Below are 27,596 nucleotides of genomic sequence, written 5' to 3' on the forward strand. Positions count from 1 at the left end.
CAATTTTTGGCTGCATTATTTATTGAGATTATCTAATTAAATAAAAGTAAAATTTAAGATACTTCTATTTATAAGAAAATATAAATATAGAAATATAATTTATCAATTAACATATATTTCGTTAGTGTTCGTAATAATGAAAATATAAAATTAACATTGTGATTAATCGAAGATTATTATTAGTTTAAATAGGTATGTTTTAAAATAAAACAATTGAATTTATTTCAAAATATTAACATAAACCTATCTTAAAATAATCTATTATTAGTAGAATTAAAAAATATCAAAACACAAAACAAAGTATTTAATTTTATTAATGAAAAATTAAATAAAAATCGTATTACCATTCAACAACATATAATATACATAAAGAATACATCACACAGAAAATAGAATTGTTAGTTATCTAAAAAGCAAACACAAATCAACAATCGATAAATTAAAACCACTTTGAACATTGCCAAAATATTCATTAATGGGTAAATAAAAATGCAGAGACAAATAAAATCAATGTCAAACTATAAATTTATGATTCATCGATCGATTGAACAAATGCAAGGGAAACATCACCTCGAAATAATCGTTGGCTTCATCGTTCGTATCCAGAAATTCTTGGGCAGCCGGTTCGTCCCTGCAATAACTGACGTGCTTGTCGAAATCTCGTTCCAAACGTAAAAACGTCTTTCCCAACAGCAACGGTTCGTTCGCGTAATATTTCACGCCTTCCATCAAAACGCTGAAAAGTCAGTTTTATTACTTAGTTGTTATTAATAATTTGGGAATGGTTTTACGTTCTGTGGAATTCCGCTATTTCCGTCAGGTTTCCAAAAATTGTCTCGAAATTGTCTCGTACTACTTTTGGTACTTTTCCAGTTTCCATGCTCAGGTAATTTTTGACCACCAGGTCTAAATCTTTCACAAACTCTTGCTCGGTCTCCACCAACTCCTTCACAACTGCCCTAAAAATAATATGACTAATTAATAATTATCAAAAGATTTCATAATAAAAGAAATTTTTAAACGAGAAATTTACATTGAAAAAAATATGAATAACGAGTTGCTACAATTTATTATTTATTATTCAATTATTTTATAACAGATAACAACATTAAACTAAACATTTCTTAAAAAAAAAATTTGTTTAAAAAACGTACATTCTTCTAAAAGCAGCATCCCCTGGAAGCCCCGTCCCTGGGACAGGATCGTCTGCAGTTTGCAGAATCCTGCACGGAACCCACCCTTGTTTCTTGCTATCCACGACTCGTACCAGCCATCTAAAAATAAGATTTAAATTATAATTTGAAGTTGTCTTTAAATGTTTAATTGTACCTCGAATTAATATTTAACCTAGTTGGGGAATGTCTCGAACTGGCGTGTCGTCTTCTCGGCTTCACCGAGAGTTTGTGACGTGCAGCTGCTGTATCCAATAATTCACCGGAAACAGCGTCCAAATCGGGATCCAATTTCACCTTTCTATAAGACCAAAACCAGCTAAAGTTAAATGACTTTACCATGTTTCTAGTTAAATACTTTTTTGCTGAAACAGGATCGTTTGTGTCCAACAATTCGACCACATCTCCCTCCTGAAGATTGATCTCGTCCGGATCACAAGCCGTGTATTTTTGCCACGCTATTAGAATCTCACCAGCAACCTAATCAATTATAAACGATTAAAAATAAATAAATAAATAAATAAATAATAAACGAATACCACAAAGTGTATGACTGTGTAATTTCGTATCCGGCATTTATAAAAGAAATATTAAGCGAAGAAAAGGGGAAGAAGCGTCTAAAAGACTAAAAAGTAAAAGCAGAAACAAACATTTACAACAAAACATACTGGTGGTCGTAATGTAAATATCAGGTCATAATCTTCCATGACTGTTTTGGCTTCTTCTTTGCTTCGTTTCGAATTTTGATGTGTATTGTGTTCGTGTCTGTCTATAAAACAAAAACAAAACATAAATAAACAATTATTTTACATGCATATTAATTTCAAAACGAAAACTTATAAAAATTATAAATTTAATTATTCTTATATTTATTGTATAATATTGTATACTTTTATTAAAATTATAAAAACCTTTTTTATATTATACTATTTCATTTAACTATCACATTTTATTATTTATTTATTTATTTATTGTAGATTAATGTGAATTAATTTAACTTACATTGGTCGCTTTTTCTGTCTTACTTTTTGATGCCATCACTCATTCTTCCACTCTGTAATTTTAAAAATGATTACTTATTTGAATTTTAGCTCTTCAAATAAATTACTTTCATGCAAATATGATTACAAAGCTGTATTTTGAGCGAGTAATACACGACTGGGTATTGAGGATGTAGGAACTGCGAACACAGAAAAAACCGAGATGCAATTGATCTATATAAAGAGTGGGTCAGTCAATCTCGCTAAATATCATTATGTTGGTCAAATGCCAGAAGCGAAGATGCAGAAGGGATGCCAACACGATATCTTAACACTGTTTTATGCAGATAGCATGAAAATTTACTGTGTTTTCTATCTTATTGATTTTATTAGATGTTTATAACAACTTTTTGGTACAAAAATGCAAAATACTCAAAAGTCTAAGAATAGGATTCAGTTGTATTTTAAAGTTTGTGGTTCAACAGTATTATTCGATTAGATATGTATTTAATAAAGAAATCTTATTCCTCTAAACTGAAAAACTGAATTAATTAACATACTTTTAGTGACTACAATTTATGAAATTAACCAAAAAAATATTTTTGTTAATAAATTCCGTTTATTGAATTATGATTTGGAATATCTTAAAATACCTTATGACAAAATTATGAATACAGACAGATTAATTTCAAGGCAACTCTGAGGGAATAACATAAATTCCAAACTATTTTCTTCGCACAAAACAATGCGACTAATGCCAACACCTCGCAAATAAGTTATGGAACAACAATTTATTTTTATTTCAAATCTCCTGTAACAATATCATCGAGTTGAATCGAAAAAAAAATTAATGTCGATCAGGATCCGGATGACTATTTATAAAACCTGGATCGAAAACAGAATTTTTGTTTGTAAATAAAATTCGTATAATTCCAGAAATCACAACACGCTCCTAAGACTTACTGTTATTGTTGTGTTTTGGAAATGTCTGCGAAAAATTTACACATGTGTAAAACCAGCACATACGCACCTAATTTTAATCAGCACTTATTCAACATACTGTAATGACAACTATAAATATAATCAAGTGAGCCTCGTAAAACACGAGCGTATCGTTGAAAGCCTACTGACCAGTCGGTACATAACAAACGTCCTCATGTGGATGTCTATTCTTGGCCTGTTCATTTTGCACTTGTGTCGTGATTACCAATATTTTCCATTCAATCAATATATACGGATATATATACGGGATATTTTTAGGTCGGGCATTTGGTTATGCCATTAATGTAATTACCAACGTCACATAACGCATCAAAATAGACCGAAGATTCCAATTTTGATTAAGATTTGCACAAAATTGTAATCCCGTAATTTCAGAGACTCGGATTGTGCTTGTGTTATGCTTGATTGATTGATGAAATTTTGGCAAGTTGTTCGATTTGATTGATTTTTGAGTCGATGTCAAATTATGTACTCAAATGCGTATCCTGATATTCTTGTCAGTCATAATTTCAATCCAATCGAGTCTCCCAAATAAAGAAACCAATCCAGATTTGTTGGCTCGAGCCAAACGTAATTTTCAAAGACGGCAAAGAAGATTCGTTTTGGAACAGGGCGTCAGCCCGGACCTTCAATCGTTCATAAACAGTTTCCAATCTATCAAACGCAGCAAACGCACCGATTTCGACAAGAGTCACATGTATGTGATCAAAGACGGAGAAGTTGTACCGCTCGCGGACGTCCATGTTCCGGACATAAGTTCTCTGACATCCAACTCAGATTCACAGGACAAAGAAACGACAAAAATCAGTCAGGTACCGATCGCACCTGCTGCGATTGCAGCCGTGGAGAACGTGCAGAACTTCCCGCCTCATGAAAATATTTCCAACGCCAGTAAACCTTGTCCTGGAACATCCGATTTGATTTCCAACAACAGTGTTAACAATTCTACAAATGGCACCACTAATGGAGCTCTTGGTAAAATGGCTCAAGATTTTACGGTATTACCGCTTGTAGTGCCCTTAGGAGACGAGTAAGAATACTAGACCTTCATAAAATTCTAAATTTTAATTGCTTTCACAGCGGTTCTGGCCACATGGGGAACGCAAAAGATGATTTAATCATAGATCGAATACTGGAAGATGTGGAAGGCTTGGCCCAAATGAAACACAGCAAATCATCCAAATTTTCCGGAATTGATGGTAACCAATAGTCTACTGCGTTTTTCTATAATATCAATACTTTGGACAGGATCAGCTTGCAACGCAACTGGTTCATGGATTAGCACAGCTGGTGGTATGGAATTAACGATACCTTTAACTGAAGGTAACGAGACGAAAAAAGTGGAGTTACGGAAGACAATTTCGCCGTTGTCTTCGCCTGGTTTTCTACTTGAAGGCGGGTGGAGTTTGAGTGCTCAATTACCGTTCCAGCATTCGTCGATTGTGTTGCTTCTTGGTACTAGGAAGGAGGGAAAAAAAATAGCTACGTTTATAGGTAATTGTTATCTAATGATATATTTGATACACATTGTTGCGTTTAGGAGAATGTAAGGTTTGTGGAGGTAGCGAAATGATTTCCGGCGATTGGATGATTGGAAGGGCATCGTCGGATTGCAAGGATCAAAAGGCGGCGCATTCAATGTTAAGTGACGTTTTAAGAAAGGACAATGTTCAACAACTGCATGAGAGCCACATGAAAGAATTAGGAAAAACTAATCCTTCTATATAACTATTTATAACATTACTATAGATTTTATATTTATATTTATTTTAGATTATACATTAAATGTAAAATATTTTATTGCTTTGTTAAACAATAGACGATTTTCATTTAAAATTTCATAAAAATTATTTTGAAAAAAATAATCACAAAAAAACAAATATATATTTTAATATTTTTATTTATCAACTATTACAAAGAAGCACAAAGTTTCATTAAACCATAAGGATTATTTGCACTCAAAGCTGCCAGCTCATCATCTTCGCCTTTATATGAAATTATCCATTTCCTTTCCCTATAATAATCCAGGCAACTTTTCAGTTCTTTGGAGTTGTAATTTTCAACCAATACTGGAACAAATGGGTCCAGATGTTCAAATCCTTCTTTGCCTAAAAGATACCTAAAACAAATTATTTAAGATATAATATCTTTGTTAACTTTATATTATACCTTGGTAAATGTGATATTTGATCTTCTGCAGCAATTGCAATCTCATCAACAGTAACAACAATTGCTGCATTTTTCCAATCATATTTAGTCAACTCCAAAAAGGCTTCTGTCAAAACAACTTTAGAAGGATGCACCTTCTCTTTCTTCTCAGTAAAAACTCTAGTGTTGGGATAAAAAAACGCATTGAAACCATCAATGGCAACAAGTGTTTTACAAACACCATTGTTAGATAACAATTTCAACTCTTTAGCCAAGTTAACAACACAATCACTGGCATACTTGATCCTACTGATTCCATGTTCAATAAGTGTTAAAAGTGGTGACCCTTTTTCGGTTATTTCACGTTTGCTCCAAACACAATCTTGAGAGGTAGTTAAATCTGGATTACTCAGAAGATTTTCATTTTGTGTTTTGAAGTGCAACAACCAGGCTGCTGCATCTATATTCAAATTTACAAAACCTTCCTTTGTTTCTGAATTACTGACCTCTTGGCATCTTCTCATCCAGTTTCCAACCCATGGGACATGTACAATTAAGAAGTTTTCCTTTTTGGCATAGTGTAAAATATGTGCAAGTGACAGGGTTTTACCACTGCCCTTTTTCCCATACAGTACAAATCTGACTGGTGGTTTGGTGTAATCTAATCGTTTAAGACACTCTATAATGTCTACAGAAGGTTGACGCACCATCAAACACGTTTCATTGAACGTTTTAGCTTGAATTTGAAAAGTTTTTGGTAGGCCACCGTACTGGAATATTTGGCTTTTGTCATCTTTACTGAGGCTGTAGAACTGCCCAATGTGATTGGAGGTGTGATTCGTGGGGTTTGTCTCCGTCGTGCGAAAGGTTTGAAGGCGTTCTTGAGGTTGGGCTACTGTCGACAGAAAGCGCAACTTTGATGTAGAAAAGTTTCGTTTCAACACAAATATCACTGGTGTTTTAAACATTTTGAAGATTTATTATAATTTTCAGTTATTATTTTAGGAAAATTGTGCAAAACTGGCGAAAATCTAGTGGTTTTTAATTATTGTTCATGTTTTATAATCTTGTTTAACCTCACACTTTCGTGACCTAACCTCAAATTTGTAAGTTTAGTAAATGAACGCCTCATTCTAAGCAACCAGTTTTACAATCTAATGATTTTTAAAACCAGATCGAAATAATTATACAATAAAGCACTGTAATTCTAGAGATAATTTATTTAAAAAAGATAAATAAGTAAAGAAAAATAAAGTATTTTACATTTAGTTACTTAACTGTACACAAAATAAAACTTATTTACAATTATGTCGCTGAAAGAAATTATTGCAAGGAGGAAAAACGCGCTTCTTTACACTGTGATATGTTACAATATGTACATAATTTTAGACAGCAAATCTGGCACATTTTGTATATAACTATTTTCTAACAAGCTTAAAATTTGATTGTAGGTAATTAACATGCTTCAAAAATTTGACTCATACACTTTTAAACTTAATCATTATCATCGCATTAACGTAATAATTATGATTGAAACGGAACGTCGATGTTAAGATAAACACACCTAATAAAAACATTCATTCAAGAATATTTAAAAAACAAACTCTCACATTATAAATAAGTTCTCAAAAACTAAATTAAAATTGCACAAATGAACACAAAACAACTAAAAGGCACAAAACTGTTTAATTTTGTTCATCTGTTAAAGTTGGACTTAATTGTCCTTCACTGATCGATCCATTCCCATTAACAATTGGACTACCTACAGAGTTTGTGGTCGGCGTCGACTGACTTTTATTTCTTAATTCAAACACTTGTTGGATAGCCTCTCGGAAACAAAGAAAATTGTAATCGATGATGCCTGGGAAAATACGTATTAATGGGAGTTTTAGTTTTGTATATCATATTACCTTTGTGGTCGAAATTATCTTCACGTAATATGCAAACGAGAGCAAGGAATTTGTTCACCTCCCTGAGATATAAAACAGTGCCATTGTTTAATTTTATGAGGCTGGAACTCTGTTCGTCGAAAGCGGCCGCATCTTGTTCCTCTCTCACGCTATAATTTGCACATTAGAATGAAATGTAAACGAAAGAAACGTTAACTAACCCGTAAATCCAGGATACATCAATGACCACATCAATCATGTCGCAACAAAGCTCGTAACTTTGCATATCGACAGGCGTTGAATCTGTGGCGATGTAAATTTTCGAGACGACATCGAACAGGAACGATTTTTCAATGGCCGAATTCTATATACAACAAAAAGGAATGAATAAAACAGTTTTTTTATCGAATACTGTAAATTACCGTGTTTAAAATATTGAGAAGATTCTCTAAAGCAGGCAATTGAGGTATTAGTTTCTGCACTACTTTTGAAAACGCCTCAAAAATAGAATGATCATAAATAGAAGTCAGATGAAAACTAAGATGTATTTGATCGTTGCCTGCAAAAGGAAACGTTGCAATTTTTTAATTCTAATTGAGTACTAAGTAATAGTATTACTTGAATCAGACAAATCGTCGGTCGCCCTTTGATGAATATCACGCTGAGATTCCATTTTAAAATCATCTCCTAAACCATCAACTTTATGTATAAAAACTTCAAATTTTATATTGGGATTCACCTTAAACGCTTTAGTTACAGTCAAGTTTAGTTTGTTCAATGCTTCTACATAATCATCCTGAAAAATCAACAACAAATTATAAAGAATGGAACTTCAAATGAATAAAATTAATTACCTGCGCGTCTATGACGAAAATGAGAGCTCCGCATCCGCCAAATATTAAATCCGCGTCAAATGTTGGCTCGAAAAAATCGATTTGACCAGGGAAATCCCAAATCTGAAACTGAACGAAACTCGAATTGTTTATGTCGTCCTTAACGATTTTATTTGTGCTCTCCAAAAACAGCGTTTCATTCGGCGACATTTTATGGAAAACCACCTTTTGTATTGAGGATTTGCCTGATCTAAAACACCAAACAAAAATCCATACAACACTTAAATGTTATTATATTAGGTACATTGTAAGTTTAGTAAGTAGTAATAAATCATATTTTTAACTACGCAAAAATTTATACCTAACACGAGAAATAAATCTAACAATGAACAATTCCCAAAACAGCAATTAGAAACAATTATAAATAAGTAAAAGAATCAACCACCTTACCTTCGTAGGCCCATGAGTAGTATCCTGGGTTTTTGGTCCCCAGCCGAGAGAGTAATGTCGTGTTCGCCCTCAAAAGCCCCATAACCGAAATCCTTAGGAAACGAGCTCGGATGTCCGTCGAAACCTCCGCCTTCTTCGTCGTCTTGGTAAGACTGGAACACGGAATGTTTCAAACAACTATAACCTAAACCTTATGGTGCGTAATTACCATTTTATTTTTTTAAATATGTGTGAGTCTCCACCAAAATATTTATCGACACAACTCTACGAACTTATTGTTGTATTATTCGAAATGTTATCAGCGAAATGTGATAGAACACTGATGATTTACCATGCATTTCGTATCAAATCAATTGTCATCGCACAATTCATTATTGTACGTAGAACGCTGCAATTCAATATTGATATTTGTCTGGTCGCCTGTAATTTTTAGGATTATCCATGTGGTGTTGCCAAATAAGTGTAAAAGTTTTTGTTTTTGAAAATAATTTTTGATATAAAGTAGTATTAAACTGAATATATCAATATAACATAATATATTGAACTTGCTAATCCCAAAATATAATAAAACTTTTTTGAACTTAATAGTGATAGTATTTTTTTCATATCTAGATCTATGTTTTGTAACTATTCGAAAATGCTCAAGTGACAACAATGCGCAGGGTGTTTTGCAAAATGTCGTAATTAATAGAAGTGAGGTTAACGTCCATTGTTATTAAAATTTCCATTAATGTCGTCTATGACTTTTGGCCAAAAAACGTTCACACCGACACCGCCGGATAAAGGAAGCTTCCCGTTGGATCACGAGGGGGTGTGCAAAAAGTCCATGATCAGTTACATGAAGTGTTTGTACACGCACAACAACGACAATTCAAAGTGCAGGGAAGAGGCTCGTGAATATCTGGGCTGTCGCATGGAGAATAATTTGATGGCAAAAGAAGATTGGAACAAATTGGGTTTTTCTAAAGATAAATAATGGTCAAATTGTTAATTGGGGTCACAGGCAGCGTCGCCACTATCAAATTACCTATTTTAGTTAATTCCTTTTTACAAAATGATAACTTTCAAGTACATTCACATATTAAATTAATGTTCATTTTAATAATATACTACTTATAGGTCAGGGTTGTTGTTACAAAACATGCTAAGCATTTTTATGAAGAAAAAGATCTCCCCAGCAATGTTCCAATTTATACAGATGAAGATGAGTGGAATTCCTGGTCTGGAAGAGGAGATCCAGTGCTTCATATTGAACTAGTCAAGTGGGCAGATGTTTTTTTAATTGCTCCTCTAGATGCCAACTCAATGGCAAAAATTGCTAATGTAAGCCATTTCTGATTAAACTGTAAGCACAGTTAATTAATTATTGTTTTATAGGGATTATGTGACAATTTGTTGACCTGTGTAGTTAGAGCATGGGAAAGAACAAAACCTTTGATTTTTTGCCCAGCTATGAATACAAAAATGTATGAACATCCAATAACTGAGGAACATTTACTAAAATTAAAATCATGGGGTTATAAGGAAATAGCTGCAATTGAAAAGACTTTAATGTGTGGTGATACTGGTATTGGTGCGATGGCTGAGACTTCTACTATTGTTGCATTTGTACAAAAATATACATGTTGAGTTTATTTGTATTTTATTTAAGAAATAAAAATACAATGTATGCAAAATATCTCTTTATTAACAATGTATATGAAAACAACATTGGTAAATATCTGTGACAATCAACAGTTTTTAGAACTTTTCATAAATCATTGAAAATATGAATTAAACATTGTTTTTTATACAATAAATTACTATAAAAACCACTTAATGCAAATATCATTACACAAAAATTGTAGGCAAGATGTGATAAATCTGACAATAAATACATTCACACACTAAACAAGCTTAGATGCTTTTCATCAATAATCCTTACGAATGAAGTTAAAAAACTTCTATCACAAATGAACTGCAATTCCTTTTTTTAATATGCATTAAATCGAGGGGACAATACAAATGAAATAACTGGATTATAAACATTTGGTTTTATCATATCAAGAATTTAGCATCAAAACAAAAGTTTAATAGGAAGGAAAAACATCTCTAGTAAAACATGCACAATTGTTAATAATCTGATTTAATGTTTACCAAATCACAGGTTACATGTTTGCACTGTTACGGCAGTTCCGAAATTTATAATATAACCTTTTTGATTGCCCATCAAAATATTATACAATAAACAGTTTTAAGTAGATGAGAAATAACATTTGAGAATGATTAAATTGTGCTTGTGTAAGTGAACTTTTGTTTTGCTATCTGAAAATTTACGATTAATCAACTAAAATACATATAAAAATACAAAATTGTGTTAATTGAAAATAAATTGAAATTTTTCATAGAGGGATTTGGTATTGTTAAAAAAAAGTTGGTTATTCTTTTGTGTCGACGAGATTGGCACAATTTTGATAAGAGTTAAAACAATAATAAATAAACGATCCTTAAACGTATCAGATCTGTGTTTTAATAATATTCTGAGAATAGTCTTATGCTTTCATCTAACAGTAATAAAATATCCATATAAAAAACGTAATATAGAGGGAAACTTACAGAATTTTCTGTTCCACAAATAACATTTTTTCAGTTTGTATATATATTTACATAAATATATTGTCTTAAATATAGTACCAAAATAAACATTTTCAGCCAGGAAAGGAAAAAAGATTACATCAAGAACAAAGAACAGTTTCGAAATTTTGGTAGTATATGAAAGACGCGCGATTTTTCAATAAGAGCAAGATTTAGTCAGATAAGGCGCTACACATCATTTCTCATTTTCATATCACATATATTAAAATTTGTAATAGTTCGCACTGCACTAACTGGCCCGACTCTTCGAGTGGAAGCGGCGAGGCCACGGCAACGGCCAGTCGAACTGTCGCGGCACCGGGCCGCCCACGTTCTTTTCAAAGTACAGGAATATACTGAACCACCACTCGCGTCCTATGTGGTTGTTCGGTGAGTGTTGCTGAAAAAACAAATAATAACAGTTAACCAAGTAATATTTTGATAATTGCGATTGTGTACCTTAAGGCTAACGTTATTGGCTAAAGTGTGGTAAGTCCAGAAGATCCTGGTCGTGATATAATAGGCGATAATCACGTCTACACTGTAATGTCCGTGCGACAGTTCTAACATCACCACGCCAATCACCCCCAGAATCCAATACAACCAGTGGATAAGGTACAATTTTTTAGGAGTGTCTGCAAAAATACAAAAGTTACAACAGCTCTTTAAGTGTCTCGTTTATCTTTTACTAACATTCAGCAATGATGAGACTGCTGAAGACGAGTATGACGGTATGACCGCTGTAAATGAAGTCACCGCAGTAGGTGTGCTTGCCGTTGACCGACAGGCCAAAGCCCGACATCAGTTTCACCACCCTCTTGGCGATGATCAATGTCGTAACGTTCTCTTTTGGCGAGCAGTTGTACGTTTGGCTCGCGATGGGCAATACCGTCACGTACATAGTCACTGCCCTGTACATGTAAAGCAGCGACATTATCAGGAATATCCTGCGGAACACTATGAACCTAAAACAAGAAACAGTTTTATATTAATATAAGTTTGTAAAACTTGTGGACTAGAAAAAGTTTTTATCAACGTTGGGTGATCATTATCATTTATCACTTTGATACTTAACTGATCTTTATGCCTTGATTACATAAAGGTAATATGAATGAATTTTCATATTCCTCAAAAACATTAAAATAATACAACAAATAATCTAGCTACACAGGAAATATTCAAGGAACAAACTTATATCTTAAATTAAACCAACAAAAATAACACATAAACTTACCTGTGCTTGTGGAATATCATAGATATCATTGAGGTTTGGACGCACACAATGATGATATATTCGGAGACGCTGAGAGCCCAATCGAAGGCGGGCACGTTATCCAAGAACACGTCGCGCAACCTGCCCTTCTCGCGATCCGGGACGCGTTCGTGGACAAGACTGAGAGAGATCAACGTCAGGACAAAGCTGAAGAACATGATCAGTGCGGCTGGAAAAATCACCCGAATTACACAAGGCACAATGCAAAAAACAGTTCCTATTACGTACCCAATGCCGTTTTCCACCGCTCCTGCGGAAATTTGGGTTCTTCCCTGATGGGTGCCGGCATTTCGATCTTGATCACCCCGGATTCCGGTCGGCGCTCGTCCGCGTCGTCCTCATAGTACTCCGCCTCGGTCGAGTTGAGGCCCGAGTGGCCCCATTTGTCGCCCTTGCCCGAGCCCGAGAGCAGCGGCTGCCGCTGGTACAGGTCGCCTGAAACGGTACCGGGCGTTAGCAGATCCGACAGTTTCGCGTACATTGTCGTTTAAGGATTCGCGCAATGTGGACGCATCGAATTTTGATCGCGATCGATTTCAACACGGAGGGTAAATGTGGTAAAGACATGTCGTACAACGGTTGCGAGTTAAACGGATTGTGACAGGACTTTGACAAAACAAACGAGTGTACTGGCTGTTAAAACAATATTGTACACGTAGACAATGGGATTTATTAAAACTAATATTAAATTAATATTAGAGAAATCTGAAATTCTGAAAACTATTACCAGCATGAATGAGAAGTGTAACATCCAAGTTTTCAATATAATTAAGTTTCAAATTGTTCATTTTGTCGTTTCAACGCTTTGAACTGAACTGAATGCTCGTACATTTGTACCGATATCTATTAAATCAAATATTGACTTGAATAATATTATTTAAAATATATAAATGCGTTTCCGGTTTCTAGTCGAATACCCTCTTTGTATGTAGAGATAGAATAACGTTTCTTTGATGTGCTCGTTCAAAGAAAATATTAGAAAACTATTTCAAATGAAACAATCTCAACATAATTTACCTGTGTAAAAAACGTGGCTAAATATCATAACGAAACATGCACAGTATATAAAAAAGCAACCAACAAAGTCAATTATTATCAGAAAATAGATAATACATTAAGTATCATTTATTGCAGACATTTGTTTTTATCTTAATGTGTCGATTAATTTATGGATCTTACGTAAATTTATTTACCATATTGATTTAAACATATAAAAAGCAATTTTAAAACAATTGTTGTTGGATTCCAGCAAATTCTTTTTATGTTCATAACAAATTGTTCACGACGTGTTGATATACTTATAAATATCACATAAACTTCATTCTGCCATCCTATTATGTGTGAATTTTGAGACAAGTTTGGGGGATGCCAAAATAAAAGTTTATACGAGCTTATAGCTGGGTATCTCAATTTCCGAAGACAACTCTCCCTATAATGACTGGATTAAATGGAGAAATAACTGCTACGATAAACATATGTGTGAATGTCGGTGTTTGGGTTACCCTGTGTCATTTTGGTCCTGGTGGAGGTGTTCGGCGGTTCCTCGTCGTCCAATGGAGGTATCGAAACGCAACGCGGACTTAACAACGCATGCTGCTGAAGCTGGGGCGCGTCTGCTTTCGGATGGATGCTTCCATAGTCAACGAACTTTGGCTCTAATACCATTCTGAAACGACAGAAAGAAATTATGAAATTCGAAATGGAAACGGCATAAAACAGCTTCACACGAGTTTTTTAGGTCACGCAGTTTATCGTTCGCAGCGTCAACAAGTGGAATATTACTCCGATCGTCCCGATCAATAATCGATTTGTTTACACTGTTTGGTAAAACAAAAAACCATGTTGCACGGACCTCTTTTTTTACTTGTGTTAATTGCACTGTGTTGTTTGAGTTGTGTGATTTTTGGAAAAAACATTACAATTATATTTTATGTATATAACTTTAAAACAAATAGTAAATTGCAGTTAATTTAGACGAATTAAACGAGTGCAACGCGTTCTGATTGGTTTTAATTGCTTTTATTTACCGATGAGTTTATCACACTCGTGTTTGATCACATACAGCATAATTTAACACAAACAAAGAAAAGTGCATGAACATACCATTGCAAAAATTCCAGAACTAAAGTGTTTCGCCACATTAAAAGCACTAACTAAAGTGCGAATCGCGAACTTTGTAACTACGACTGAACAATTACCGTTTATTGTCACAATCGACCGTTCACTAAACGCGGATATTTTCAGTTGACGTGCCAAAAAATTGTGAGTGGAAAACAGGGACACGTGATAAAATTAGAACGTTTTGTGTCCATAAGTATTACATTTATTACTCTTTTATTTTCTTTAGAATTTGATAAACGCCACATAAGATAAAAAATTCGTAGAGGACAACAGGTTGTTTCTCAAATGACTAATAATAATTGCGTCATTCAATACTAATTTTTCGTGGTCGACCAAGCTATTTCAACTAAACTAAAACAGTAATTTTTGATGATAAAAGGCGAACCGTTCAAGGTAACACATTCAGTTACTAAACGCTTTTCAAACAATATTATCATACGTCAATAAAAATAATGCAATTTTACTCAATTTATTACATTTCAACTTTCAACTTTGATGGGAAATACACAAACAAATCAGATATTGTTCAGAATTCCATTTGTGCGACCTTGTACTAACAAAAAATGGCTAAACGAAAAAGTAAAAGGTTGCAAAAATTACGAAATAATTTTGCCACAACCTGTTTTAATAATTAATTATAGTTGAGTCTAAACGCTGTAAAGATAAGTTTACAAAGACACTGAAAAAACCACTGATAACAAGAATTGTTAAACAAAAATTCCAAACACGAATATTAATTATCGCAATTTTAATTATGTCATTCAATAATTAAAAAGGTTTTTGCGTCAGAGGTAGATTTCTACAACATATTTTTCGGGATTTCCGCGATAAACTGAATTTTTCTACGACCAAAAATAGCCCAGACCTGAAATGCGAGTTTCATGTGCTTCTAGTTTAATTTTAGAGACTCGAGTATCTTTTTGTGTGCCAGAATTCTACAAAAATGATTAGACAAAATACTAGTTAAATTCGCAATTTACTGTGAAAGTTTTTCAATTAAATTTTAACAAAAAGATTTATTTAAAAAAGAACCACACTTACAACTAATAAACCAATTTAAAACCTACTTATTTGACTTTGAATATTGCTGTTTATATAATTTTGTAATTTGTAGTGATTATTTTAATCAAGGCACGAAAATTGCAAAATAAAACAGTAATTTAAATCAAGGATTTCTGTTCAAGTTTTATTGCCCTTAAGAGCAATTATTTACTTTTAAAAAAATCATAATTAAAATCAATTGATTTCAATTAGAAAATATTCCATTTGCAGATTTGTTTTCGAATTTTATTGGTCTAATTTTTCAATTTGTTTCAATTGTAACGTATAAACAATGTGACGTCAATATATAATAAGTTATATTTATTGTGCTGCTTAAAAAAATTACACTTGATCAAATTGTAATCATAAAAATATGCGGTGAGTAATAAGTTAACAGAAACGAAACTCGAGTGGTGGGAAACAAATATGATACAAATCATGGATTTTAATCAATTTGTAAATTTTAGTAGAGAAATTTGTTAGTTTATTTTAAAAATACTATAATTTAAGCCACAAAGGAGGAGGTTGCGGTTTAGAACTGTTTCCGCATTAATTCAAGCATCTGTCTAAATCTTAAAACTGAATATAATATTCTATTAAACTTTAATGGTAATTAAAATCCGAATGGACGTTCTAGAACCAGATCAAACAACCTTGGATCTGTTTACGTTTTTCACACGCGTCATTAAAAGTCGATTTTTGCAATACCATTAGGTAAAAGAACCGCGTGGCATCCGAAAACCACCTAAACGTACCTATTTAATCACAATGGGAACAGATCAACTGTTCATAGTTGGATATAAATAAGGCATCCAGCTTCGAGTTCCGCACACACACTGTTCCATGGAAGAATAATCAACACTTAAAAACTAAACTAATTATTGATTGAACTACGTTTTTGGATCGACGAAAAACACGCTGACACAAAACAGTTCGGTGTGTAGAAAGCTGTTTTTTTTTTGGTGTGTGTCGGTCGAAATGATGAAATGAAGTCGTCACGACGGGAACGACAAGAAGACTGATTTGTGGTTAGAGAACGCGGCGGCGTTGTCGGTGTTCTTCGGCAGGTGCGTGCCTCGTTGTTTGACCGATCGCTTGCCGAAATGGCAACGTCCGATTGTACTTTCCAAATGCGAGGCTCGCATTGCGAGCGCCTGGTGGAATGAACGTTAACGCAACTCAATGTCCGAAGGAACTCGAATGTTGCCACGGGACTATTTAGCATTCATTATTAACATTAAATTGCTGTTTTACTATTTAATGTCGATCTTAAATCACAAACTACTTTAAAATAGACTTGAACAATAGGTATTTATACTTAGAAAATTGTTACAAAGGTATTAAATATAACTATTTTCTGAAACGAACAGGTTGTTCGGGCCTACCGAACGACTAGTTCGGTGTTTTTCGAGCGCATAAACTGACAAGTGTTAAGATTTGGCTTTTGTTTTTAACAATGGATTTATAAAACGCTTTAACGTGTATTACAGCTTTTGAATGGTGAACTTATTAAAATTTGGAATTGTCTATTATATAAAGATAAGATAATTTTTTAGGGGAAAAAATAAAAAAAATAATAAATATTAGAAAATTGCAGCAAACTATTTATAAAAATATCTAACAGATAAAAATGTGTAACGCACATTCACTGTGATTAATTAAAGTAGCATTTTTACTATTTACCTTTATTCACATAACAATTGTTTAAAAATCTTTATTTGATATTGATAAAATTTTTTGATAAGTATTACTAAAAACAAACATTTTTCAATTTTATTTTGTTAAACACCATTAAAAAATCTAGTTAAGTAAACGATGTCTAACAATGTCTTTAATATATTCTTGCGAATGCGCAAATTGATAGCGTAATTTATTTAAGACATGTTAAATTTAAGTTAGGTCAATTTAATTTTCAAAAAATTAAATCATAATAATGCGAAAACCTGACGCGTAACTGTTTTTTAATACTGTAAATGTTAGTCTTAATTGTTGTATAGTTTAGTTTATTAATTGATTTTTTGAGTATTTTAAACATTTGTGATAAAAAAGTGAGAGTTCATAAATTTCCAAGTTTGTTTGTTTAAAGACTCTAAAAAACCTGCTTTCTATTAAAAATGTGAAAAGCCAATTTCGATTTACTCAGGATCACGCCTAATGGGTAAAAGAACACTGGAGATGAATAGTTTTCAGTGAATCTACGTTTAATTTATTTAAAAATTATGGTTTAGTTTATGTTTGATGTCAAACACAAAACTTTTGTTACACCCACTGTGAATCAGGGTGGTGGTTTAATTTAATGGTATGGGAGTGTTTTTCTGCTTCTGGCATAAGCTCCCTACATCATATAGAAAGACATGTGTACCGATTCATATACACGGAGATATTAGAAACAATATCATTAAGTAATATGTTTTATATGAAAACAATTAATTTCAATTTCAGGAAGAATTGATTTCAAATATTATCAAGCCAAAGGAAAGTTGAGTAGATGAGGTATATCTATACAAATAAATAAAATTGGAGTCTGTTTGTAATATTGAAATAACCGTTTTTTACTATATGCATATGAATATAAATACGGTACTTACACTAAAATAACATTTTTTACAATTTTTGTCTCTCTGTCTGCCGGTCTGCCTGTCTGCCTGTTTGTTCCGGCTAATATACAATAAATTAACATTAATTGAAATTTTTCATTTTTAGAAAGGTCCAAAGCGAGATTATTTAATTAGGTAATTGGAAACATATTACAAAAAAAGGTCAAGTAACGTTACTTACTCCCCATCTAAGGTGGTTTCCTGTATCCGATTTTCATCATCGATCTGTCCGTTTTGCATCTGCTTCTTCGTTTCATCTTTATCACAGTTATCACAATTATTATTGTTTTCAACATTCATATCACTCAAAGCCATCATCACAACAACAACAATAACAACACTGATTCAATCACACAGTTTTGAAACATTTAAATTTAAAAGGTCGAGAGGATCAATCAAGTATCGAGTGCCAAAAACGCCGATTCTAAATCCATCCGTCCATCAACCGTCGAAAACTCAGTCCGAACTAAACGAACGATTTTAATTGAAGATGTTTTGTGTACATCACACGTAAAACACACAGGATTTTGCGAAATGTAACGCGCAAACAACGATCTTGCGCGGATTCTACCGCTAAATATTTACTACTAATCGTAGAACGTTAGATAACATTTTATCGATGGGGATTTTCGAGTGCTGATTATTTTTTATTATTAACATTGGTTTGATCACAGATTTTGTCTAGTAAATATTAATAAATATTGTTGTGATTGGTTTATTGGATTACTTGTGGCCATTGCAAAACACGGTAATTAAATGTTAATTATAAGTGAACACGTCTACAATCTTTTCCAATCACATCTTTTGCCACGTAACTGATGACCTAAAACAAACTGAACGTTCCGTTCATAAAAAGGTCACAAATAATTAAGCGAAACCGCATTAAATCTAAAATTAAACTTGAATCCGACCTTCATTGTTGAATTGACCTACCTACAAAAAATTTACAACCATCACCAAACTATTTTATTAAAACCTTGTCTATTTTTTTTATTATAAAGCTTATTTTTAATCATGTGTTTATTAAATTATAAAACTATGTGTGAATTAAGTAAAACACATAAAATTGCATAAAATTCGGTGTAATTTGCGCTGATGAGAACGAATTCGCTGCGGTCAAGAACAGTAGAAACTACGTCACTAGAACCGGTCAAATGAATCATGAATGGTGAACGAATGCGGGGGCGTAATTACGTATTTTGGTGACGTTGGTACTATATTTAGAAAACCGTTTTTTAAAAATCTTATTATCAGAATTGGATAAAAATATGTTTGCTTTAGTTGGTTCAGCATTCCAAAATTTCGTTAATTAATTTATACTCTTAATTGGGTTAATTTTTTTTTTATTTTATTGTATAACATTTTATATTTAATTGTGGAATATTAAAAACAATAATATGTATTAAAATTATATTTTTAAAATTTAAAATTATACAAGAAATGAAAATATTAAATATTTATATTTATATTATTTGAAGTTCACAATTAATTTAGATTAATTATTAAATTTTTGCAGAGTTGGATAAAAATTTGCTTATTTCATAAATTAAATATGTCGTTCAAAAATTCATAGAGTATTCTAATTTGCTAGACGGATTAACATTTTATCTATGAAATAATTGAAGAGCAAATAATATTTAGATTAATACTTTGATTTAATGAATATATTAAAAAAAATTTTAATTGATTTTGACCTTTAAATGTCGAAAAGAAACTAATTGAAAGCAATAATATTTATGTGTGTGAAAATACTGTTTCTGTGTGTGCGTGTAAAAATAAAATTGGCAAAGTTTCATAACGAAAATTGAAAAACGTGAAATTTTACTATTTTTGTTGACCTTTTATTAAAAACTGTAAATTACACTTGAAAAATAAGAGTATGTAGTTAATTTTGACATTTATTTTGTTTGTTTCGTATTGGTGTAATCGTTATTTTTCATTTAAAAATTGTAAATATTTAGATGATAAAAATTTAGAGTACGTACTTGCTTTTTTATTACTGGTGAAGCAAGTAAACATTTGCTTTATTAATTTTTGTAATTTTTTTTAATTATCACCTTAAAAATATACATTATTCAAAAAATACTAAAACGCACCGTTTATAATTCCAGTTAGCATTTTATAATTTTTATTAATCTTGTTATGTTTTACTACGTCAAGTTTTTAATATAATGCTCACGTTTAATTCTGAATAGGTCATATTTTACAATTCATCCATCGCTGCAATCAACCGTCTAAACAAAGTTATCTTGTTTTGCTATAGAAATTCCAATAACTAATCAAAGTAGTGTGTTTTTAATTGAAACCTTCATCTTGTTGATATTGAAGTTATAAAATAACATTCTAAGAACTTCTCTCGTTTTACATTGTTAAACGCTTGTGTCATCAATTTATCTACACTCTTAATTCTTAAAATGACACATTTTTAAATTTGTCTATCGTCTAAATTGGTAAAAATCATGTTGGGTTCAATCTACTTAACAATTGTGTAATTTACTATGATGTGACAAAACACAAAGATGTTGAAATTAATAAAATAGAATTTTTTATTTTCATTATATTTTTATTTATTGAAATAAAAGGACGAAATGATTAAAACAGAAAATAAGGTAAAGCATAGTAACTAATAAAATTGAAATTTACCCACCATTTACGTTGAAAAAATAGGTTTTTTAGTAATTTTGTTTTTGTTTTGCTGCATAAAGTGAATAAATTACTTCCAATAATTCCAATTAATTAATCTATAATCTTGTTAATGGAATAACAATAGTGTAGAATTTTAACTCGTTTCACATAACTGAATGTCTGTGTCATCAATTAGTAGAAATATTTAATTGTTTCAGCGACAAATCCACAGTGTAAAATGAAAAAAGTAGTTTTTGTTGCAAAACTTTTTATAAATAAAATCGTGTGCGTTTTACTCTGGATGTCGCAAGAAACCATCCAAAACAAGCATAATGTTTTCTTGTAACATTTGAAATGTCAGAAAACACGTTGCTTAGCTTGGACAGTTCGTAATTGTTACCATCGAAACGTTTCAAATAATCCGACAAAAGGCTGTTTTCACTTATCGTTAGCGACCTTCACGTAAACAAACACAAAACATCGCTTGGACGAGCGCGAACACTGAACAGACCGCCAACCACCAACCGCCAATCGCCAACCGCCCACCGCCAACCGCCAACCGTCGACCCGCAGACACAGACACAGACAGACACAGAACCGGAGAGTCGCACGTTTCGATTGTTGCCGATTTGTGAAATAGCACCGTAAAATCCGCGGCTCTCTGACTCATGGCTCCCTTTCCAACGACGCGCGCGAGATAATCGCTCGTAATGGTGCACGATCTCTTTAATTGCCGCACCGCCGCGACTCCGAGGACTTCGCGAAAAAACGTCGAAACGTTTCCTAACGACGTAATTCTGATCATATCAATTTCATCCCCATTTTAAACACAAACATGTATGTATCAAAAGATACTAATCAAATAAGTGGGAATTCTCCTACAATATTGTTTTTCTGAAAAACTACTGTTGATTTAAACAATTAGTATTTGACTTTTATCGTCGACATCAATTGGCAAAAGTACCAATAAACAAACAGTGATGTGTTAATGAAAACGTGTCGTGGTTATTTATAGGTCCATTAAAAACAAGATTTCTAATAGGTAAAGTGAACAAAATCGCATGAACAGAAAACATGTGGTTCCGAAGTGCGGTTTCCATTCGCCTTTATTGCACTAATCGCAACCTACATTTTACTAATGGAAAAACGAATTTATAACACAAGGTTAATGTTTCATTTTTAATTTTTTCACGATTTTAAAATGCTCTTGATTATTATGAAATTTTACAAAAATTTTCATTTCAATGTTTTAGTTAATATTTTTAGTTCATTTTGTTTGGATGTTATAAAAGCTTTTTCTATTTTTAATGAAATTTTGTAACTTTCTTTTTGTTTGTTACCTATATAGCGCATGAATATCAACATTAACTAATAAAATTGTGCAAGCACCTATCAGTGCTTCTGGAAATTATACAAAATAATTTATGATAGCTTAAACTCGGATAATCTTGCTCATTTAAAAAGATATGTAATTGTAATTCCATCAACACAAAAGACAATTAAATTAATATATGTAATTCTTAATCTCAAGCATCAATTCAGTATGAATGGCAAAGTTTTTGAAAATGTTTAATTTTGTTTTTACTTATGATAAAATCGTAAATTTCCTTTCAAAAATTATTATTTGCAATTGAATTTTAAGATTAATTTTCTTGAAAACTAATTGATTAAATTGCATATTTTATTTCAGAACTTAGAACGTTTTCTATTACGTTATTAAGTTTTAATTATTTTTAATTATTGGTATTAAAAATATATATGTTTAATAATCTTTGGGATCTAAATAAATATTACATATAATATTTAATTTTGAATTTAATATATAAATTTTCTTAATAATTTAATAATATAGGGTGTGTCATAACTTACATATACATACACAGATATGCACTTCTAAATAGTGAGTCGATTTCTTAAAAAAAATTCTAATAAAAGTCGAACGGAAAACGAGATAAAAAATGTTAAAGTTTCAATTATTGTAACCCAAAGAATGATTATCTGTTTTTTGTTGTTTCAACCGAAGTACAAAATATCGGTGAATTGCGTGAACTTTTAAAGTTAATTTTATTGAAATTATATAGGGTTCTATAGAAATAATGGCGTGTATTAATTAATTATCACATAAAATGAATGAATGAAATACAATAAAAATAACTCATATTTCATTAAGAAAGTTAATATTCAGTTTATGTATAGATTTTAGTATGCGCATGTGCCTTCATATTTCTTGTTGACTAATTATTATGTTATTTAAATTTAATTTTTTAAAATAATTTAAAAAAATTTTATTTCTTAATCAATGAATAAACATAAACTGATAACGGATGAACTGTGATTTAATTATAGAATGGTGAACATATACTACACAAGCAAGTCAAACCTTTGACTCATCAGAATAGTTCAAAACTTACTCATTTACATAGTTTAACCTTTGATACAATTTCTGGAAATTTTAATTATGATTAATTTTTTAATCATTTCCTAATCATCTAAAAAACAAATCATCTACTAATTAATGCCACTGTTACCTAATTAGTTATTGTTTACACCCTGCTACAAACTAAATATGTTCAGTACGTAAATATCAATATACATAAAACGAAAAACAGCAACTCTCACCAATTATCACGAAAGATAACAAAGCAACTCAAACATAAACAGTACCTTACCCGTTAATTAAACAGTTAGATTCTTCGTCTTTATCCATAATTTCGGAAGACGCAAAAGAAGCAAGCAACGGGAAAATGTCACACTAACAACAAAGCACGATAAGCCACTTCAAGGTTTCCAAATGCAGAAAATTATCGACACTTTTGCCGATTGTGCTTCGATACCTGAGCAAAAACAATGCGGTTAATGATAATGAGTGAAACGGATCGATTTTTCACCGTTTTGAAGGGTTTCCTTTTCTGTGCACTCGCGATTTCGTGTTTGTGCAATGGCTCGAACAGCGTATTGTGGAAGAAATTAAAGTGCGTTATGAATTTAATTTTTCAGTTCCGATAAGGACTGATACCACAATAACAAACATGGAAAAAAGTATTTTAATTATTCATGATAAGTGAACTAGTAAATATAAGTCGCTGTTGTCGCATATATGGTACATTAAATAACTAAATTTGACTTTTAATATAAACTTTCAATTATGATTTTTTAGTAGAAAGAAAATTTTAGTAAAAATACAAATACAAATTGCATTTTTAATTAGTTTCCTCAAAATTGTCTCTACTGTTGACAGATCTTAACTTTAAATAAAATTTTATTGTTTCATGATAAGTAATATTTCAGTTTCCACACCATAAAAATATGTATAATTAAAAATTAGCTCCTAGATATTTTTTAAACTAATTTTTAAGAAATAATTTATTGGAATTTTGTATAGGGTATAATTTATCAAACGTATGTACAGTATTGGCAGAAAGTAGAGCAACAAAAAAAAAAAAATATATATATATATAAATTGCTACCGCCTTATATGTGCAAATCTAATATAATTTATACCAATTATGAACATACTGTATACAAACATATCCGTGAATATTTCATGTATTAAAAATAATTCTGTTAGCTACAAATCAAAAAACTAAATATTCGGCTGGCAAAAAGTTAAGCAACTTTTTACAAAATGTCACTAATCTCTACAAAATCCATAGTAATATTTTGTTTTGCAGTATACATCAAAGTAAGCTGAGCTAATGTAGCACCTCGCGGAAAGAAATTACTTTCCGAATTAAAATTAAGGATTGCATCGTTCTTTTAATCCGATGAGAGAAAAATCAATATCACTCGATTGTAACGCATGTTTTACAAAATTTTTCAAGATTCGGTAATGTGGAAGGAAAAACTGGACAAGCAAAAAAAGCCAGGTTTCAGTATAAACAAATTTTATCCTACTCCAAAAAAGATCCTCTCCTGACTTCCAGCAAAATAATAGATCTACTTGAAACACAGTTTCTTCAAGAACCGTAAGAGAATGACTGGTTTGCAGTGATGGGATTTTATGTGTAAGGCGACTGTTAAACACGGCGACAGGTCAGTAATGGTATGAGAATGTTTTACGAAATTTGGAATGGCTATTATGTACAACGTTACAACGATATATTGAGGAACAATATAGTACCGTATTCAAACAAAAATATGCCACTAAAACTTTATTTTAAACAAGATACCCCGAAGTACACCTCGAAATATTTGAAGCAGTGGCTTTTAAGGGAAAAAATTAATGCTATGAACTTGCTATATCAATTTTCCTATGTAAACTCCATTGAAAACTTATGGGAGATAATGAACAATAAATAAGACACAAGGAGTTAAGTAATCAACAAGATTTATTCTGCAAAAGTCATGGCAAAATAGGGATCTAAGTATTGACCATCTGTTGCTTTCCTTGAAAAAAAGGTGTTTGGAAGTTATTCATAATAATAGGAATTTTATAATATATTAGTGTAGAATTAATTAAAATACTAGTTACAAATTATTTGCAGTAATAAAACTTTAAATAGCATAAGTTGCTCTACATTTTGCTAGCCCAAAACAAATAATCATCCGTAAAATTAATATTTTTTATTGTTTAACTATGTAATTGTTATATTTATAAAGGGAAATTAATTTTCAATGTACATTTTTTTGAACATAATAACCAGGTCAAAAACTATTTGAATTTTAAACTAGTTCCTCTACTTTCTGCCAATACTGTAAATGTAAATAAGTAAATAATTAAGAAAATAATTAACACCAGATAGAAAATTACTGGAACTACCAATAAAAAATACATTAAACCCAATTGACATCACTGATTCTAATTGGTAATATTTTAATTTTAACTCCTCATTTATTTTCCGTGACGATTTATTTAGATGTAAAAATAATAAAATCCGATTCCCAAATTTAAATATTTTGACTTTTACAATTTCCATTCATTTTGATTTACGCCCGTTTCAATTTACGTTCAGAAATTAAACGTGAATCGCATTAATTGAAATCGACAGCGCGAAAGTATTTATGTCGAACTGAAACAGTGGAAAATTCGCGGCTTGATAAACAATGGTTTCGAATCGCAAACCGAATTTATTTTTCGAATGCGAACACCTCAAATTTTATACTACACTATTTATAGACGATCAGTATGTTGTAATTGTTGTTGCGCAGTTTCTGGACGAGATCTTGAACTTGTATTGACTTTTTTCCTCGTACGAGAAATTGACACTGATTCTTGACAATTTGTGTCGCGACCTTTTCGCACGTGAACGCAAATTACGCGCCAAAAATCATTTATATTATTGATTCGTCCTTTGTTTTAAGTTCGTCGGCACCGTTCCGTTCGATGTTTAAGAGAATGTTGTTTAAAATATTCACGTTAAACTTGTTGTAATTAACAATTTTAACGTGATTGGCGAATTTTTAATTAATTTGAATTTTAACTGCTTTTAATTTAATTAATCTGTGGCTATATTTGTTTTGACGATACAAAAGACAAATTAAAGCAGGTCACATAATCCAAAGAATGTTTATTGTTCACGTTCTTTGTTTAAATGATAAATAAAAAAGGAAATGCTATTTTAAGTACAATCCTAATCAACACTCAACTAATAAAACTGTTTTTGATTCAATTTTATTTGAAAATTTCTTTGTTTTATTAATAAATAGAAATTTGAAAAAAAAAAATGAAAATTTATTTTTTACTCTACTGGGTGGCCGTATTAAAGTGGTTGTCGGTCTTATCTCAGAGAGGACTAATCAAATAGATATAGAAAAAATATTAATTGACTGTAAATTTGCAAAATTTCATACTTCGTTACAAGTTTATGTAGAACGGAAAAAGGTTGATTTGAAATTTATTTTGAACAAAATTTCATTTCCGGCTTTGCCGGAAGTGACGTCAACTTTGTTTTTTCAATGGAAAGTTTTAGATTTTTGTATTTTACATATCACTGCAAACAAAATACGTACACCATGTTTTATACCTAAAGTCGATAATTTTTAACTTATTAATTTTTTTCCAAAAAATTTGGTAAATTATTGACTTTACTAAAATGTGTATAACGTTAACCAAGGATCATCCTATAAAGAGTCATTATCAATATTCCAAAATTTTATACAGGGGGTTCGCTGTTTACGTTTCATTTTTTGCATCTAAAAACAACAGTAACTTTGTTATGGAATATTAAAAAACTTTTCGTTTGATATAAGCATTCACTATATATAAAATAAATATTAACAATGATTTTATCAAAAATGTAAATATAAGGCTCATTTTTCTATTTGTACTGATAGTAGTGTGCCACGAATGACATTTACATTATATGTATCACATCACATGCCAAATATCACTCATAAATGTCTACTATTCTTGTTAATATTTTGAAAAAAACTTTTAATATGTTTAGGAGTAAATAAATAAAACGGCCACAAACTTTTTGTAAAATGTATGATATTAAATTTATCAATTTTATTGTGTTATAGTAGAGTTACCCTCTAATTTCAAAACAAAAATTTATATTGGCGTTAACTCATTTCCGACTTTCAGCATTAGCAAAATTTTACTTTTTTCAAATTGCTCTTAAATCTACAACTTCAAAAGTATATTTGCTGCTGATATTTTTTGTGGAGGTGTATTCTGTTGACACCTGCCCATTTTTTCCTTAATTGTCTCGATTTCTTTATTATACGGACATCCAAAGCCAATCGAAACTCGCCATTTTTAGATGGCTCTGAGTCTATTATGTTCCCAACAAGCCCTAAAAATCACAGAGGAGGATGTAGTTATATAAAAGATAACTGAGATACAAAATTTTGAAAATGACTAAAAAATTGACTTTTTTCAAATTTAAAAAAATTCTCCAGTTGTCGGAT

General features: G+C 31.4%; 8 protein-coding genes across 15 annotated transcripts in view; 4 read left to right on the top strand and 4 right to left on the bottom strand.

Moving 5' to 3' along the window:
• Nucleotides 1–340: 340 nt before the first annotated feature.
• Nucleotides 341–3,510, bottom strand: LOC126264658 (obscurin-like). The gene is made up of 6 exons (XM_049963399.1): nucleotides 3,284–3,510; nucleotides 1,531–1,652; nucleotides 1,330–1,473; nucleotides 1,155–1,274; nucleotides 792–959; nucleotides 341–736 (listed from the first exon to the last, which is right to left on the bottom strand). The coding sequence occupies exons 1-6, from the start codon at nucleotides 3,335–3,337 to the stop codon at nucleotides 514–516; spliced, it is 831 nt and encodes a 276-aa protein (XP_049819356.1). The 5' UTR covers nucleotides 3,338–3,510; the 3' UTR covers nucleotides 341–513.
• A 45-nt stretch (nucleotides 3,511–3,555) lies between these two features.
• LOC109595210 (uncharacterized) lies at nucleotides 3,556–4,970 on the top strand. 4 transcript variants are annotated; one of them, XM_020010514.2, is made up of 4 exons: nucleotides 3,556–4,184; nucleotides 4,235–4,353; nucleotides 4,403–4,648; nucleotides 4,695–4,970. In XM_020010514.2, exons 1-4 carry the CDS (start codon nucleotides 3,631–3,633, stop codon nucleotides 4,880–4,882), a joined length of 1,107 nt encoding a protein of 368 aa, XP_019866073.1. In that variant the 5' UTR covers nucleotides 3,556–3,630; the 3' UTR covers nucleotides 4,883–4,970. The 4 variants fall into 4 exon arrangements, with proteins under 4 accessions (XP_019866073.1, XP_019866074.1, XP_049819353.1 ...); XM_020010515.2 differs by having other exon boundaries at nucleotides 4,409–4,648; XM_049963396.1 differs by having other exon boundaries at nucleotides 4,238–4,353.
• Nucleotides 4,971–5,036: 66 nt separating this feature from the next.
• On the bottom strand, nucleotides 5,037–6,403 carry LOC109595203 (28S ribosomal protein S29, mitochondrial). The gene is made up of 2 exons (XM_020010508.2): nucleotides 5,324–6,403; nucleotides 5,037–5,273 (listed from the first exon to the last, which is right to left on the bottom strand). Exons 1-2 carry the CDS (start codon nucleotides 6,268–6,270, stop codon nucleotides 5,066–5,068), a joined length of 1,155 nt encoding a protein of 384 aa, XP_019866067.1. The 5' UTR covers nucleotides 6,271–6,403; the 3' UTR covers nucleotides 5,037–5,065.
• Nucleotides 6,404–6,507: 104 nt separating this feature from the next.
• LOC109595228 (ras-related GTP-binding protein C) lies at nucleotides 6,508–8,843 on the bottom strand. Its single transcript, XM_020010539.2, has 8 exons — nucleotides 8,683–8,843; nucleotides 8,475–8,626; nucleotides 8,046–8,274; nucleotides 7,810–7,987; nucleotides 7,614–7,750; nucleotides 7,413–7,555; nucleotides 7,213–7,361; nucleotides 6,508–7,163 (listed from the first exon to the last, which is right to left on the bottom strand). The coding sequence occupies exons 1-8, from the start codon at nucleotides 8,683–8,685 to the stop codon at nucleotides 6,988–6,990; spliced, it is 1,167 nt and encodes a 388-aa protein (XP_019866098.2). The 5' UTR covers nucleotides 8,686–8,843; the 3' UTR covers nucleotides 6,508–6,987.
• Nucleotides 8,844–9,143: 300 nt separating this feature from the next.
• LOC109595230 (cytochrome c oxidase assembly protein COX19) lies at nucleotides 9,144–9,450 on the top strand. Its single transcript, XM_020010542.2, has one exon. The coding sequence runs from the start codon at nucleotides 9,205–9,207 to the stop codon at nucleotides 9,448–9,450; it is 246 nt and encodes an 81-aa protein (XP_019866101.1). The 5' UTR covers nucleotides 9,144–9,204.
• LOC109595229 (phosphopantothenoylcysteine decarboxylase) lies at nucleotides 9,403–10,108 on the top strand. The gene is made up of 3 exons (XM_020010541.2): nucleotides 9,403–9,542; nucleotides 9,594–9,797; nucleotides 9,852–10,108. Exons 1-3 carry the CDS (start codon nucleotides 9,450–9,452, stop codon nucleotides 10,101–10,103), a joined length of 549 nt encoding a protein of 182 aa, XP_019866100.1. The 5' UTR covers nucleotides 9,403–9,449; the 3' UTR covers nucleotides 10,104–10,108.
• A 33-nt stretch (nucleotides 10,109–10,141) lies between these two features.
• LOC109595189 (phosphatidylcholine:ceramide cholinephosphotransferase 2) overlaps nucleotides 10,142–27,596 on the bottom strand; it is a 33,041-nt gene continuing 15,586 nt past the window's right edge. For 3 of the 5 annotated variants that reach the window (XM_049963391.1, XM_020010494.2, XM_049963392.1), the window contains exons 3-8: nucleotides 13,863–14,026; nucleotides 12,589–12,795; nucleotides 12,322–12,529; nucleotides 11,781–12,052; nucleotides 11,547–11,722; nucleotides 10,142–11,487 (exon numbers count right to left, since the gene is read on the bottom strand). In XM_049963391.1, the coding sequence (XP_049819348.1) occupies nucleotides 11,338–11,487; nucleotides 11,547–11,722; nucleotides 11,781–12,052; nucleotides 12,322–12,529; nucleotides 12,589–12,795; nucleotides 13,863–14,026 (1,177 nt within the window). In that variant the 3' untranslated portion in view covers nucleotides 10,142–11,337. Of the gene's footprint in view, nucleotides 11,488–11,546; nucleotides 11,723–11,780; nucleotides 12,053–12,321; nucleotides 12,530–12,588; nucleotides 12,796–13,862; nucleotides 14,027–18,300; nucleotides 18,586–21,144; nucleotides 21,347–23,413; nucleotides 23,655–27,596 lie in introns of those variants that run through there. The other 2 variants (XM_049963393.1, XM_049963394.1) reach the window with 2 other exon arrangements.
• Nucleotides 16,280–27,596, top strand: part of LOC109595226 (uncharacterized) — a 72,158-nt gene continuing 60,841 nt past the window's right edge. Inside the window, exon 1 of the mRNA XM_049963381.1 lies at nucleotides 16,280–16,458. The gene's annotated coding sequence lies outside the window, so the exon portion shown is untranslated. The remainder of the gene's footprint in view (nucleotides 16,459–27,596) is intronic.

The sequence above is a fragment of the Aethina tumida genome, chromosome 2 (assembly GCF_024364675.1).
Source record: "Aethina tumida isolate Nest 87 chromosome 2, icAetTumi1.1, whole genome shotgun sequence".
In the NCBI taxonomy this organism is placed as follows: Eukaryota; Metazoa; Arthropoda; class Insecta; order Coleoptera; family Nitidulidae; genus Aethina; species Aethina tumida.